At 38.8% G+C, this 16,258-nt stretch overlaps 2 protein-coding genes across 2 annotated transcripts; both read right to left on the bottom strand.

The window, feature by feature from the left end:
• Positions 5,232-5,693, bottom strand: LOC104772893 (WASH complex subunit CCDC53 homolog). The gene has a single exon (XM_010497449.1). The coding sequence runs from the start codon at positions 5,691-5,693 to the stop codon at positions 5,232-5,234; it is 462 nt and encodes a 153-aa protein (XP_010495751.1).
• Positions 12,368-14,350, bottom strand: LOC104771884. Its single transcript, XM_010496491.1, has 7 exons — positions 14,243-14,350; positions 14,016-14,102; positions 13,699-13,872; positions 13,424-13,582; positions 13,276-13,329; positions 13,065-13,196; positions 12,368-12,763 (listed from the first exon to the last, which is right to left on the bottom strand). The coding sequence occupies exons 1-7, from the start codon at positions 14,348-14,350 to the stop codon at positions 12,368-12,370; spliced, it is 1,110 nt and encodes a 369-aa protein (XP_010494793.1).

Here is a 16,258-nt window from a genome sequence, read left to right as displayed (position 1 = left end):
AGAGTTAAAATCAAGGATGTGGGTAGTTTAATTCTAGGAGGTTTAAATAAAAAAATATATGATGAGTGAATGAGAAAAGGGTAGATCATCAAGAGTTAAGCTTTGTATGCCCAAATTATTCTCAATCTTTTGAGAATAACTGTCTAGCATTCCATCTTTTGAGAGAAAACCACCCAAAGAATTTGTTTGAAACCACCTTACTAAAAAGTCTTACCCTTGAAACCAATTGAGCTTGATTCACCTTCCATTTGCAAGAATTCGCCAAACACTTAATTGAATGTGAAAGAGATGTTCCTTATCTTTAGTTGGAGGTGGAGCTAGATCGATGCATGGTAATAAGCATAGAAAAATATTTGTAAGTATGTTGATTGATCTTAGCACCATTAAACTATCTTTAAGGACTATAGCTTGAATCCTTCGATTAGCATCTTAAGGTTATGAGTCCCCACTTTCAAACCGTACCCTCTTACTTCTTTGCTAGAGGACTAGCAGATTTAAGTTTGGGGGTCTGATAACTCTCTAATTTATATGCTTTTTAGCATACTTTTTTGTCCATATTTTGCATTGTTCATACCTCTAACTTAGCATTTTTAGGTCATTAACTGTAGGAATTCACTTTTAAAGCATTTAGGGAGTTGCATTTCTGCATTTGCATATTTTGGATGAAAACAGGTGCTAAAGAGCCAAAAATGGGAAAAAACAAGGACAACTCGAGCATGTACCCAAAGGAGCCATCGAGCTACAAGAACAAGTCCGAACCCCAACACGATCAAAGAGGATCCAGGAGTGTGAAGAGGAACCCAAAGATCCACCCGAGGAGTAACCCGATTTCACCCTCGTGTACCCCATCGAGTAGACCATCGGGCAGGTCTGGGAAGCTAGGTCAAATAGTTTCCATATCTAAACCCCTTCTTCCCCTAGCTTGCAAACTAGCACGCCGCAAACCCTCATACCAGAGAGCGAGAGCTTCTGTGAGAGAACTGAGGGACTCAACATATTTTTTCTTGTTTTGCATTTTTATTTTGTAGTTTTCTTAGATTTATATCTTATACTCTTTCTACTCTACTCTATCTTTTAATACAATTTCATTTTCATTCATTTTGATTGCTTTGTTATTCGTTTCTATGTCCGAGTAGTGTAGAAAAGTTTCTAGGGATGGGATAGATGATTTTGTGTTTTTGATCGGTTAGGATGCTTTAGTTGATTGTGATGTTCCTTCTAGGTTGGTGTTCTTAATGTTGTCAACAGACCGAAAGGTTGAGATTAGATCTAGGGCGTTTACAAATGCTACAGGCCGAAAGGAGTAGATAAAATGCTTGATTTAGCCAATGCTAGAGGTTTACTTAACTCTGAGTAACAAAATTAGATGAGTTTAAGTCTACTGACAATAATGAATCGTTCTTAATGCCTGCTTGTTCATATTGCTATTGCGACAGCGTGGTAATGTGTTCAAGGTTGATTGTTGCTAGTGCGAAAGTGTGGTGACAAGGTCTTAGAGGTTCATTGTCTAGGAAATAATTGCTTGAGGCATGTAAGGCATCCGTATTGGTCTAGAACACTTAGGATTCGATAACCCCCATCCTTAGGAACTTTCGTATTTCATTTATTTGCATTTTCTTTACTTACTCGACCACTTACCCGATCAGGTACACGATAACCTGTATCGAGTAATACCTCGAGCTGTTCATATCTCACTTGCATACTCGATCACCCCACTCGATCTTGTACTCGATTGCTTGCATCGAGTGCTTAGGTCGTTTTGTTTACTTGTTTATATTCTTCTACTTTGATTATTTTAGGATTGTTAGAACCAAACCCTAATTGCTTGGCTTGACTTGTATTGTACTGATCATATCCTTCCTGCTAGCAATACACTACCATTTGGATTGATAACCCTTTGTACTACAACTGCATAGGGGATTGATACCTTGGGTGAAAACCTGTCTATCAAGTCCCCATTGCAATAGTCGGTCTCGAGTTGGGCACCTGTTCAACATAATCAGCCAGGTTAGAAAATTGTGTTTGGGGATTCCTCCTGAAGTCCAAACAATCTTATGCCACGGCACCGAAGGCATCTCTTCGCCTAACGCTGAGCAAATCCTTCCGGTAGATTGACTGTCCTTCAAACGATCATTGATCCACCAGGTATGTGAATCTTCCTCCTCTGTTAATTGAAGAGCCGATAATTCAACTTGATAGCTGACTTGAGCCTCCGACCTTGCCGGTGGTAATCTCCAGCTCCCTCTTCTCCATAGATCCGCCAGGACTGCATTTTGGGGGATACCTATAGACAATTCCCTGCTCAAGAAGTCGCTCATTCGCCCTAGCTTACACCAACGATCTGACCAGAAGCGACATCTTCGTCCATTACCAAGCTTCATCGTTATCCAAGGGGAAGCTTCTTCTCTTATCTTCAAAAGTTTTTTGGCTATCCAAGAGTGTTGGTTACTTGGCTTTCTGACCCAAAAATTGCTCAGGTTACCAGCAAGTACAGCGTCTTTAAACCAAACTACCCATACCGACCCAGACCTAAAGAAAAGCAACCAGATAAGTTTTATTAGACAAGCCTTGTTCCACTTTCTTGGATCTCGTATGCCTAACCCTCCTTCTGATTTTGCAGTGACAACCGTGCTCCAAGCAACTCGCGCTGAATGGTGTCCCTCAAGAGAGCCCTTCCAGAAGAACATTCCACAAAGAGAGTTCAAAGTGTCAATATATTTCTTTGGCAGGACCAAAGCTGAGCACCAGAAGTTTGTGATACCAGCTATGACAGTATTTAGCATTTGCAACCGCCCTGCAAAAGAGAGAGTTCTGGTCGACCAGCTATTGAGTTTTGCTTTTACACGCTGGATGAGAGGAGCACAGTCAAGCAGTGTAAGCTTTTTGGTGCATAGTGGAATTCCCAAATAGCGGATAGGGAGTTGGCCATGAGCAATGCCTGATGATGTCTTGATTTGATCAATTTCAGGTTATTGTAGTCCAGATGCAAAGAAGCTTGTCTTGGGAAGACTGATCGCAAGTCCTGAGGCCTCTTCGAATGATTTTAGTACTTGGAGGACACTTTGCACAAACGAGAGGGATTCATCAGTAAAGATCAGGAGGTCGTCAGCGAAACACAGGTGTGTGAGCCTTAACCTCTGACATTGTAGTGGTATTTGAATTTACCCTCCTCAGCTGCTTTATCTAACATGACTGATAAACAGTTCATGACAAGAACAAAGAGATAAGGTGAGAGTGGATCTCCCTGTCGCAAACCTCTACACCCTTTAAAGTAGCCATGAACAACGCCATTGAAGCCCACAGAGAAAGACGGAGTACAAACACACGCTTTTAGCCATCTGAGGTAAAGTTCAGGGACTTCTATTCCTCGCAAACAACTGAAAATAAACTCCCATCTAACCGTGTCAAACGCTTTTGCAATATCTACCTTGATAGTAATACGCTTAGGACCTTTTTCTCTTTGATAACCATTAACCAGGTCTGTAGCTAGCAGTGTATTCTCAACTAACAACCTCCCTTTAATGAATGCAGTTTCGTTCTTCTGAATCAAGTAAGGGAGTATAGGCTTCAACCGTGAGACAAGGAGCTTTGAGATGACTTTATAAAGAGTGTTTAAGCAGGATATAGGTCTAAAGTCCGAGATAAAAGATGCACCAGGGGTCTTGGGGATTAGGGCAAGGATAGTTGCATTCACAGCCGCCGGGAGGAAAGCTGATTGAAAGAACTGCATAATGCTACCAGTAACATCCGAGCGAAGAATTTTCCAAGCAGTCTTGTAGAATGTTGAGGTAAACCCATCAGGACCTGGAGCCTTAATTCCACTGATTTTAAACATCACTCTCTTAATCTCTTCTGATGTGGGAAGCTTTATCATAGTTTGTTTCAGCTCAGGTGAACAATGGTATTGGATGATATTTTGGAGCCAGTTGAGAGAGACAGCGATTGGTGGCAGAGAGTGGGCACCAAGAATGGAATGGAAGTGTGCTACTACTATTCGCCTCATTTCCAGAGGGTCATCCACTAAAGTGTCTGAAGCCGAGGAGAAGGATCTAATGGCATTGAATGCGTTTCTGGTTAAGGTCATTCGATGAAAGTAAGATGTGTTCTAATCCCCTTCTTTTAACCAGTTGATATGAGATCTTTGTCTGAAATAAGCTTCTTCAATCTTTCTGAGGAACTCCCATCGAGTTTGAAGAGCACGTTCTTGTTGGAAAAGATCAGAGGAAGGTGTGGCCATCGCTTGTGCCTGCACATTGTTCAATAAAAGGTTAGCCTCTCGCACTCGAGTCTGAATATCCAAAAAATTATCTCTGGAAAGTGTTTTAAGATCTCTCTTTATTGTTTTCTGCTTAGCACTCAAGACAGCTAAACTTGTTTCCAAGGGATGTAAAGTTCCAGCCAAGATCCATGCAGCCTCAATCGTTTGGAGGAATTGGGGATGAGAGGTTAGGAAGTTAAAGAATTTGAAAGGTTTGGTCCCAGCAGACGGGAGGGAGGTTGCTAGATTGAGGAGACAGGGTGAATGGTCAGAGACTTCTGAAGCTAGAAAAGAAGCCACACTATTGGGGTATAAGGCAAGCCAGTGGTTGTTAACTAGTAGTCTATCTAGTTTTTTTGCTATAGGGTTTAAGGGATTTTTATTGGACCATGTGAAGAGGGGACCTTGATGACAAAGGTCAAACAGTTCCATTTGCAAGAGGCAATCACGAAGCTCTAACATACACAAGGACCAGTGATCGACATTCGGGTTTGAGTGCTCAGCTGGATGAATGATTTGATTGAAATCCCCTCCAAGAAGCCAAGGTTGAGAATCTAGCTGGAGACTTTGCTGAAGATTGATCATCTCGCACCAAAGGTCAGTACGTTCATCACCAAAATTAGGAGCATATAAAGCTGTGAAAATAAATCTATGCCCTCCTTGAATTCTGACTTCAGTGGTTATCATATGCCTCGATTGATGAAGGACTGTAATATTGGCAGGAGAATTCCACACGATGATTATTCTACCATCCGGATCAGAAGCATGGTTAGAGACAAATTGCCAACCAGGACAAGTAAGGTTCATAACTTTGTTCAAATTTGGTTCCTTGATATGGGTTTCCAAGATAGCACCAAAAAGAGGCTTATAGGTAGCAAGCCAGTTAGAAAAAGGTCGATGTTTATCCAGATCATTTAGACCTCCGATGTTCCAAAAAAATGGTTTTATATACATGCTTAAGGGTTAGGGGGGTTTAGGAGCGGTGAGGAGTCTCTCCCATGGAGGGAGGAGACACCACGGGAAGAGAATGAGTAATGTTTGAAGGTTCCAATAGGGATGTGGACACAGTAGAAGGGTTAGGGGAGGGGGTAGGTTGAGGGTTAGCTGAAATTGTGGAGGAAGGTGGAGGATGTGGGATAGTATGAGAAGCTGGATTAGCTAGGACTTCAAAAGGGTTGGTGACAGTTGTTTTTGACAGAGGCAAAGGTGAGGAGGATTTATCCATTGGTACAGGAGAAGAATTTTGAGAATGCTGGTTTGGGTCATTTTTTGATGTAGTGACATTGTTGTTGTGGTTTGACAGAATTGAGGGAGCCTTTGCGGGGTCATTGGAACAACCGGCCACATCAGCAGCCACAGAAGCGGTAGTAGTGGGAGAAGTAACCACATGTTCTTTACCCTTTTCAGAAGGTTCTTTGCTTTTTCGATTTAACATCGGTTTTGGATGTTGTGCAGGAGTCCAAGTTGGGGCAACACTAGGGCAGTATCAAACAACATGTACGATTTCCTTGCAGTGAGAACATGTGGGAGGAATCCATGGGTATACTGCAATGGTGATGACTTCACCATTTGATCGTTCAATTTCAACCGAGGAAGGTAATGGTTGACTTAGATTCCTTTCTATCTGAACATGTGCTTCAGAGATACTGACCAAGTTTTGTGTGAATTCGTCCATTTCTTTAGGTTCACCAACCAGACCCGCCACTAGACTTATCCCTTTTTGGTGCATTAGGTCGAAAGGCATGCCCTTAAGATGTGCCCAAATGGGGATAGCATCCAAGTCAGTTTTTGCACCACCAGTTGAGTCCCACTGAGCAACAAGGAACATGCATTCTCCTATGTACCATAGCTTCTTCTTAAGGACCTTTGCTCGAATGTAGTCATTTGGTAGTCTTACTAGCATGGAGTTGTTGGCGTGGTTCAGGTGCACCTCAAGCCTTTGTCCGCGTCCCCACATGTGGCTAAGGACGCTCTGGATATGCTTGTAAGTTGGAAGTCTCCCTTTAAACCTTCCTATGATGAAGTCTTTATGAATTTGTGCTCCTTCTTCAAACACTGAATCTGGAATGACAATCCTAGGCTTCCCTTCAGAGGAATAAGTAGGAGGAGCAAGTCTCTGTAGCGATCTGTCGGAGACCTTTTTGAGTTTCTGGGCCATCGTTATAGGTTTTGGATGGCCAGTAGAAGGAGGTTGTAATTGTATTGGGGCAGAAGAATGGGAAGGGTTTAGTGGTTGAGCTGCAGGAGAAGGTTCTGTTTGCGGAGGTGGAGTGGGGATAATCGGATGTGGGCTTGGGAGCAAAGGTGGAAGAGTGGTAGGAGAACAGTTTGTTTGGAGAGATCCAGTTTGGGGAGATCCAGTTTCACTTGGGTGCACGACTGCTTCCCCCGAGGAACTCGTTGTGGTAGGTTCAATAGTTTGGTGAGACTTCATGGAGATTAGAGGGGTTGTTGTTGCTGAATCTTGACCAATTACTCGTCGAGTAACCTTTGGCAAAGCTCGAGGTAAGAGGCCATCAGTTTGAGCTGCAACTTTCAAGGGTACTATAGCACTGTTACTAGATCTAGGGTTTAGTTTCAAAGATTGATGGTAAGTGTCAATGAGAGCTTGAGCCTGGGGATTCACTACCATAGGAGTTGATTTGTGTTGGACAGGGAGCGCTATAACCACTCTGTCATGCTCGATGTAAGCAGTTTGAGGAGAGTGTTGGAGGGGGGAGTGTGAAGAGGAGGAGGTAGAATTTGGGGAAAGGGGAAGAAAGTCAAATAAGGAAGGAACGGGTTTGGAGTCAGGAGGGTCGGGGGGAAGGGAGGGGGACGATTGGGGCTGGCTTCAGCCATAGCTGAATCAGGGTATTGGCTGAAACTTCGATCCGTAGGGAACCAGCGGTTCGCCATCTACAGCGATTATGTTAGGTATGTTTGTTGTTGCTCTTACAGGTTATAAACTGTATAAAACGTAAGAAGAAAAAAAAATTATAAACAAAATTATAAATTAATTAGATAAAACTTAATTAATTGGGAATTTGAAAACTAAATAAATTAAAAAATTATTATTTAAAATACATTAATTTATAATTTAGTCCAGCGGTGTACCACGGGTGAAAACCTAGTACTTAATATAAAATCTTACTTTTGAAAATTCTGATTGGTTTACAATTTTTTTAATTAAAACTTAATTTTCTTCCGTAATTAATTAGAGAGGGAAAATATTTTTTTAGAAATTAATAATTATTTAAAATATTTTGTTAGTCTTATATTAAAATTATATTTTTACCTTTAACTGAAAAATTAAACATTGTTGTAAAACACTTAGTGGACTCCATCGACCGGCCCACCTATCCAGTCCGCGCATACTCGGCCCCTCGACCACACTTGGTCGAGAGCCTTCAGCCCGTTAGTCGAAGCCCATCGGCGATAGCATTAGTATGTCGGTTTATAGCTTAGGACTTGTAACACTATATATACTTGTTGTAACCTCGATTCCTATCAATAATAACCTAAGAAATTTACTCCCTAAACTCTCTAATTTACAACACGTTATCAGCACGATAGCCTCTATCCCTAAACCCTAAAGCAGCCGTCTATTCTCTCTTACCCTAAAACCCTAGACTTCTTGTTCTTACTTCCATCCGAGATCAAATCCTTCCTGTTCGAAGATCCTCTTGTTCACAAGCAATCCTTAGCTTGTGACCAAAGTTCTCTCGACAGCTTGGTCGAGGTATGCTGTCCGCGGTTCGTTGATCGGGGGTGAGTGCGAGAAGCTGTTCGCGGGAAGCAAGGAGCTGTTCGTGGGGAAGCTGTTCGTGGTTCATGGTCAAGAGATATCTGAGGTCTTTAGCTCCCAGATCAATTCCAGTCAGAATCCTTGTGGTGTTAAGACATGGCCGAGGACATGAGTGAACTAGTAGTGGATAGTGGCTCCAGCCACACCATACTAAAAGATAAGAGATATTTCATAAATCTTATAATGAAAAGTGCAAATGTTAATACAATTGCGGGTATAGCAAACCTTATAGAAGGCTACGGCCAAGCACACATATTGTTGCCTAACGGAACTCATATTGAGTTATGTGATGCTTTATATTCACCCAGCTCTAAGAGAAGCTTATTGAGTTTTAAAGACATAAGGTCAAATGGTTATCATATTGAAACCAAGGGTGAAGGATCTAAAGAGTTCCTCTACATTACAGAAAATGTGAAAGGACAAAAGAAGATCCTAGAGACTATACCTGCCTTAGCCTCTGGTCTATACCATGCTAAGATTAACATGATAGAAGCCAACTTGGCTAAGCACAAAATATACAAAGAAAGTTTCACTTTATGGCATGACCGGCTTGGCCATCCGGGAACTAACATGATGCGTAAATTGATAAAGAGTTCAAAAGGGCACAACCTTAAAGAAAGAAAAGTTCTCCCTAAGAATCTCACATGTGTGGCATGTGCACAAGGGAAACTTATTGTAAGACCTTCACCAGTAAAAGTCACAAGAGAGACTTTACATTTTCTGGAAAGGATACAAGGTGACATATGTGGGCCGATACACCCACCTAGTGGGACATTTCGATATTTCATGGTGATGATAGATGCATCAACCAGATGGTCCCACGTATGCTTGTTATCCACGAGAAACTTAGCATTTGCTAAGCTCTTAGCTCAAATCATTCGATTAAGAGCACATTTTCCAGACTTTCCACTTAAGACTATACGTCTAGATAATGCTGGTGAATTTACATCCCAAGCGTTTAATGATTACTGTATGTCCATGGGGGTGAGTGTGGAACATCCTGTGGCACATGTACATACACAAAACGGATTAGCTGAATCCTTCATTAAACGAATACAATTGATAGCTCGACCATTGTTAATGCGATCGAAGCTTCCTGTGTCGGCTTGGGGACACGCGGTCTTACACGCAGCAGAACTCATACGCATCAGGCCATCTAGTGAACACAAATATTCCCCATCCCAACTCCTATCGGGTCAAGAGCCAGACTTATCCCATCTTAAGACATTTGGTTGTGCCGTTTATATACCAATTGCTCCACCACAGAGAACAAAGATGGGACCACAGAGGAGAATGGGAATATATGTGGGGTATGAGTCTCCCACCATAATAAGGTATCTCGAGCCACTGACAGGAGACCTGTTCAAGGCCAGATACGCGGACTGTCAATTTATTGAGTCCGAATTCCCTATGCTAGGTGGGGAGACCAGCAAGCTGAGCAAAGAATTGACATGGAATCAAACATCCTTAGAATGGCAAGATCCTCGAACTATAGCATGTGATGCAGAAGTTCAGAAGATTATACATCTTCAACAGCTAGCTAATCAATTGCCAGATTCCTTTGCTGACCCGAAAAGAGTAACAAAATCGTACATACCAGCTTGCAATGCACCAGTACGTATTGATGTTCACAAGGAACACAATAATCAAGTTGCTACAGAGTCTATGCCACGTTTGAAACGGGGTAGACCATTAGGTTCCAAAGATAAGAATCCTCGGAAAACAAAGAGTGCAAAACAGACCGAGGCTAAGGGAATTATAGAAAAGCCAGACGTTGTCACAGAAACTCCTACGGCACCAAATGAGGCTCAGGACGCTGAACCTCAAGAGCCTGAAGGAGTTGACAACAATGAGATCTCGATAAACTATATAATGTCTGGAATACAATGGAACCGAAAAGATGTCGACATTGATGATATATTTGCATACAAGGTAGCACTTGAAATAAATGAGGATCATGAGCCCACATCTATACTAGAGTGTACACAAAGCAAAGATTGGCTTAAATGGAAAGAAGCCATAGATGTGGAGCTAAACTCTTTAAAGAAGAGAAGTGTGTTTGGTCCGACCTTAAGGATAACACCAGAAATTAAACCAGTTGGACATAAATGGGTCTTTGTAAGAAAGAGAAATGAGAGAAACGAGATTGTTAGATACAAGGCAAGGCTCGTAGCACAAGGATTCTCTCAAAGACCTGGCATAGATTATGAGGAGACATACTCCCCTGTGATGGATGCAACGACTTTTAGATATCTAATAAGTCTGGCCATAAGAGAAAGTTTAGATTTGCGGTTAATGGATGTTGTAACTGCATATCTATACGGTCCACTGGATAATAAAATTTATATGAGATTACCAGAGGGTATAGAACTCAAAGATAAGAAGGGTTCTAGAGACCAATACTGCATAAGGCTAGACAAATCGCTTTATGGACTGAGACAGAGTGGTCGAATGTGGTATAACCGGCTAAGTGAATATTTAGCCAAGGAAGGTTATAGGAATGACCCGATCAGTCCTTGTATATTCATAAAGAAATTCGCGAATAAGGGATTTGTGATAATAGCAGTATATGTGGATGATTTAAACATCCTTGGAACCTCTGGGGAAATCGCCCAAACAGTAGGATATCTCAAGAAAGAGTTTGAGATGAAAGACCTAGGCAAGACAAAATTCTGTTTGGGGTTGCAGCTTGAGTACATAAACAATGGGATCCTTGTGCATCAAAAGGCATACACAGAAAAGGTACTCAAGAGATTTAATATGGAGCAAGCTCACTCATTGACTAGCCCAATGGTTGTGAGAAGTGTAGAAGTGGATAAAGATCCATTTGCTCCTAAGAAGGACAATGAAGAAATTCTTGGTCCTGAAGTGCCTTACCTCAGTGCTATAGGAGCATTAATGTTCTTGGCTAGCCACACTAGACCTGACATATGCTTCGCAGTAAACCTTCTGGCAAGATACAGTTCTTGTCCGACCATAAGGCACTGGAATGGTATAAAACATGTTCTGCGTTACCTACAAGGAACGACAGACTTTGGTTTATTTTACACTAACCATAACAAAGAAGGTTTAGTTGGTTTTGCTGATGCAGGTTATCTGTCCGACCCACACAATGGTAAGTCACAAACAGGTTATGTGTTTACACATGGTAGTACAGCGATCTCTTGGCGTTCTATGAAGCAGACTCTAGTAGCCACATCCTCAAATCACGCGGAGATCCTAGCCATGCATGAAGCCAGCCGTGAGTGTGTTTGGTTGCGGTCAATGACTCAGCACATTCGGACAGACAGTGGCATGGACATAGACAAATCAGCAACGGTCATCTATGAAGACAATACAGCCTGCATCGCACAACTCAAAGAAGGTTACATCAAGGGAGATCGGACGAAGCACATCCTGCCAAAGTTCTTCTATACACATGAACTACAAAAGGCCAGAGAAGTTCAAGTGGTGCAAGTTCAGTCATGCGACAAGTCAGCCGATCTCTTCACCAAGGCATTACCGACAACGACATTCAGGAAGCTCACGCACCAGATTGGAATGCGGAGGCTTAAGGACTTGGAGTGATGTTTGGAACAGGGGGAGCAATGTGTGCTGTACTCTTTTTCCTTCACTAAGGTTTTGTCCCAATGGGTTTTCCTGGTAAGGTTTTAATGAGGCAGCATCCCCTAAGCACATTGCTGCGATCCCGTCCAACATAGGCACGGTCATATCGTCCAAGGGAGAGTGTTGTAAAACACTTAGTGGACTCCATCGACCGGCCCACCTATCCAGTCCGCGCATACTCGGCCCCTCGACCACACTTGGTCGAGAGCCTTCGGCCCGTTAGTCGAAGCCCATCGGCGATAGCATTAGTATGTTGGTTTATAGCTTAGGACTTGTAACACTATATATACTTGTTGTAACCTCGATTCCTATCAATAATAACCTAAGAGATTTACTCCCTAAACTCTCTAATTTACAACAAACATTGCTTTAAGACCAATGGCATGACAGTGTAATTTTTTACTCATTATAAGGTTAGTTTCATATTTGTACTTCTCAATTGATAAAGTATGATATAAAAGAATAGTTATAAATAATAAAAAGAAATGGTCATACAAAATAACATGCATGTGTATTAATTTTGAGTAGAATCTATTGATTATTGTCCATTTTGTATAACTCTAGGCTACATATATATATTGTAATTAAGATTGCTAGCAGTCAAGTTGGACAGCTTGAGAACAAAAAAAAAGAAGATCTTAAGTGTATGCAAATTTCATATTATTTATTTAGAATAATTTTATTAAATGTCAAGTTTAACAATTACATTTGCAATGTTAAACTCCACAAGAGTTTCCTCCCGGGCCACCATAATTGAAAAAGAAACCGAGTTGAGTACGTTGGAATGGTTTGCCTTTACCAATACTTAGCCCATAACAGTTTGGACTATCTAGCAACTTCTCCATATGAAAAGAATCGATTTTACGCTGCTCATAGTTGGAATTTAAGGCTTCAATATTTGTAAACATTGCTGATGCTCTTTCGTCTTCAGTTGGAAATTTACCAGTACCCATCGGAGGGCTTGAACCTGAAGGAGAAGCCTTAACCACACCTCCAACTCCAATTACATTTGCACCATTATTTAAAAGGTTAAATAACTCTTTTGGCCAATAACCAATATCTACGTTAGGTTTTGACAATAGTGTTATCCACCAGTTTTCTGTATATTTATCCTGTTTAAGTATCAAAAGAGACAAAACGAATTTATGTGTTAATAAAATAAGGGTATTAAATAAAATAATATGTGCTAAATTGATAATCATGTTACTTTAAAAGCAAAGTATTTATTGCGTACTACACATGTTACTACACATGTTATACCATTATAATCAAATACATCAATCACTAAGTTTTTGTTGGGTAAAAAACTTGCATAAGAATTTGGAAAAAAAAAAAACTAATGAATATAGTAAAGAAAACCTTCAAACATTTTAGTAAGAAAATGTGAAATCATATATTAAATTAGGAAAATACTTGATGGATGGAATAACGCAACCAAACAGGGACTCCTGGCTTAAGGTCAAACGGTTTGACTAAGGGAACCTCACGCGTGACTTGAACAAACCCTGGACAAGCGGTATTGTAACATCCTTTCCCATCTTTACCCTATAAAACCCATATTGACTATTTTATATGTTAAGGATTTCAACATATACATTGTATACACAATTAACAGAATTCATACATGCCAAAATCCATATGACCAAACACGTCCATCACCGAATACACTTGGATTTATCTGTCAAAAAGTACTTGCATAGTTTACTATATAACCCAATATTAATGAATTGATAAAAAAACAAAAAAAAACTAATTAAATATAAAAAACATACCATAAAACCTGCTGAGATAAAATTGACCTCTTCATCCGATCCACTGCCAATATATATTTCACTATATGATGCTTCATCTTTGCCGATGTTTAACGCATAACCATTAAACCAACCTTCTACACCACGAAATGGGCCATTATTTGACCGTACTCCAGTGATCTACCAAGTACCAGTTAGAAAGACATACAAATGTGTGCATATATTTTTATTTTAAAGTAAATATACTCTTTAAAAATTATTAGATTTATTAATTAGGAGAGGGAATAAATGCTTACATGTGCTCCAGGGCGTTCGTGAGACAGCGGATGGAAATATTGTGGGTTTGTTATGTAATCTTTTGAATTTCTTAATATAGGAACTGTTCCGTCTGGACATCTAATTTTCTTCTTATATGTTTTGTTGTTGTCAGTTGGATTCTTAAATTCAAATCTTGAAACTGATGGTTTCATCTTTANAAAAAAAAAAAAAAAAAAAAAAAAAAAAAAAAAAAAAAAAAAAAAAAAAAACAATATTGCATACAGTGAAATTTTAATTTACATTTTATGAAAGTAATTATGTACGTAGGAGAAGAATTTCTCAAACATCTAAGCACCTGGATTGTGTGGTTTTTGAGTAACGGATGATCAAGTCCTGGTTGATTGTAAATATCAATGCAATCGTACGTTACATTTCCACTTATCTGCCAATGCCCGAGAAAAAAGTTAAGATTTCTATGACAAAATATAAACAACACAACAGATATTATAAAAAACCAGAAAACTAGACGATGATGAACTCAATTCATGACGTGTATCTCAAGTTTCTTATTTTAAAGCTGACCTTAAAAGATTTGAGAGGCAACATACTTGGACCGGAACGAACTAGGGCTGCTGAGGACAAAAGAAGTAAAAGATTCATAATAAGAGCCATTATAATTTCTGTAGACATTTTATTACTTTTATTTTCTCGAGGTTGAGAAGACTGTTATTTATATACATATTACGTTGTCTAGAAGAGAAAAGCAATATAATTAGATTATTTATAACAAGCAATATAATTACTATGTTTGACTACTTTAAGAAAGAATTTTTAAGGCAATGTATTTATTCTATATTCTAACTACAACTATTATGGAAAAACATTAGATACAAAAATATTAAATAAAAACTTGGAGGAATACAGTATCATTATGGCTTAATATATTTTGAAACTTTGACCAGAAAAAAAAGAAGAAGAAAAGAAACAATGAGCTAAATATTTATTAAGCTTATTAGATTGTAAATTAAATAAAGAAATTAATTGTCGTTATTGTGTTGACAAAAAAAAGAGTTGGCAAAAAGTGTTTTAGTGGGTTATTGGTTTGAGATTTGAATAGAGTTTTAAAGAGTTTAAGGATTTGAATGGTAACTAGTGTTTAGATGGATTTTGGTTTTTGATTTTTTTTAAATCTATTTTCTCACAATTCAAGATCTTAAAAAATTGGATTCCCTAAAAATTAGGGAAAATAGTTTCTAAGTGGTTTTTCCAAATTTCAAAGAGAAACTAAAAACCATAATATTGAGATTTGTGGAAAATCTTTATTTTCAGTGGTACGTTTTTTTTTTGACTTTTTGATTTATTAATTTTTAAATATACAGAAAAAACCAAAAACCAAAAATTTTAAAACCAAAATTCAAAAACCAAAATCTAAAAACAAAAAAACCAAATGAAAAACCTGTTGACATTCATAGCCTAAATGTTATGTAGAATCTGTTGTTATTAGATCAAGATTTTGTTAAACTCTGATAAAGTTTATTGTTATTAGTTTGTGATTGATGAAAAGTCATTTAAAATCTTAACAAATTTAGGGGGTGTTATTGGATTCTAATTTATAAATAATTTTGAAGACTTCAATAAAATTATCAAAAGTGAATAAGTGAAATTTTTTTAAAATGTTGCTAGAAAGTATTTTATAGTTTTGTTGATTAGTTTTTGGCTCTCATCAAAGGCAGAGGGAGAGAAGAACCATAGGGGTTAACTGACCTGATGGATTAAAAAAAATATATTGAACTTCAATTAAAAATTTTACATTGACCCATGTCCAACAAAACAATTGACCCCTATAAATTTAAAAGTTTACATTGACCCATTTCCAACAAGACAATTGACCCTGTAAATTTTTTACGATACATTACTTTATAATTTTTAAGCCCAATAAAATATATTTGAAGTACATATAATATAATTAGGCCCATTAATAAATTAGTTTGTGATTGTCGTATCGTTTACCTAAAAACGATCCAGCTTCTTCTTCTTTGCATATTTTTTTTTTCTAGTGGAAGGGCTGCTTCATCTTTGTTTATTTTTCAAGCTCAGTCAGATAAGATCATAACAACTTGATGGATCGTTTTGTGAAGAGGAAAAATCCACCGTCTAATATTGATTTGGATGATTTGCCATGGGATCCATCAAAAAGAAAAGGTATTCTAACTTATTATCCTAACCAAAGGGATGAAGTAGGGCGTATGTATTTGACCAGAGGACCTTGTCAACCTCGTGATCATAATTTTAAACAAACAACAATTGGAGGAGTACTACGACTTTTTAATCCAAAATGGTTTGATAAGTATGGAGATTGGTTAGAATATAGCTTGAAGACAGATAAAGCTTTTTACTTGTGTTGTTACTTATTTAGAGATCAAGCTCAAAATCAAGGTGGGAGTGATAGTTTTGTATCAACTGGTTTTTGTGGTTGGAATAAGGGGTTGGATCAACATGTGGGAGATGGTTTGAATACTTTTCACAAAAATGCCAAAAGGAAATGTGAGTATTTGATGAGACAATGTCAGTCTATCAAGCATGCTCTTCATAAGCAAA

This window comes from Camelina sativa, chromosome 20, assembly GCF_000633955.1.
Source record: "Camelina sativa cultivar DH55 chromosome 20, Cs, whole genome shotgun sequence".
Lineage (NCBI taxonomy): Eukaryota > Viridiplantae > Streptophyta > Magnoliopsida > Brassicales > Brassicaceae > Camelina > Camelina sativa.
Note: the sequence above shows the minus strand (reverse complement) of the source record. Positions and strands in the feature narration are given on the sequence as shown.

Excerpts from the sequence above, each read along its gene's own strand:
- LOC104772893 (XM_010497449.1), bottom strand. The coding sequence starts at position 5,693 with ATGTTAAATCGAAAAAGCAAAGAACCTTCTGAAAAGGGTAAAGAACAT.
- LOC104771884 (XM_010496491.1), bottom strand. The coding sequence starts at position 14,350 with ATGTCTACAGAAATTATAATGGCTCTTATTATGAATCTTTTACTTCTT. Across the intron at positions 14,103-14,242 it reads TGCCTCTCAAATCTTTTAAG|ATAAGTGGAAATGTAACGTA; the intron begins GTCAGCTTTAAA and ends GGGCATTGGCAG. Across the intron at positions 13,330-13,423 it reads TTATCTCAGCAGGTTTTATG|ATAAATCCAAGTGTATTCGG; the intron begins GTATGTTTTTTA and ends ACTTTTTGACAG.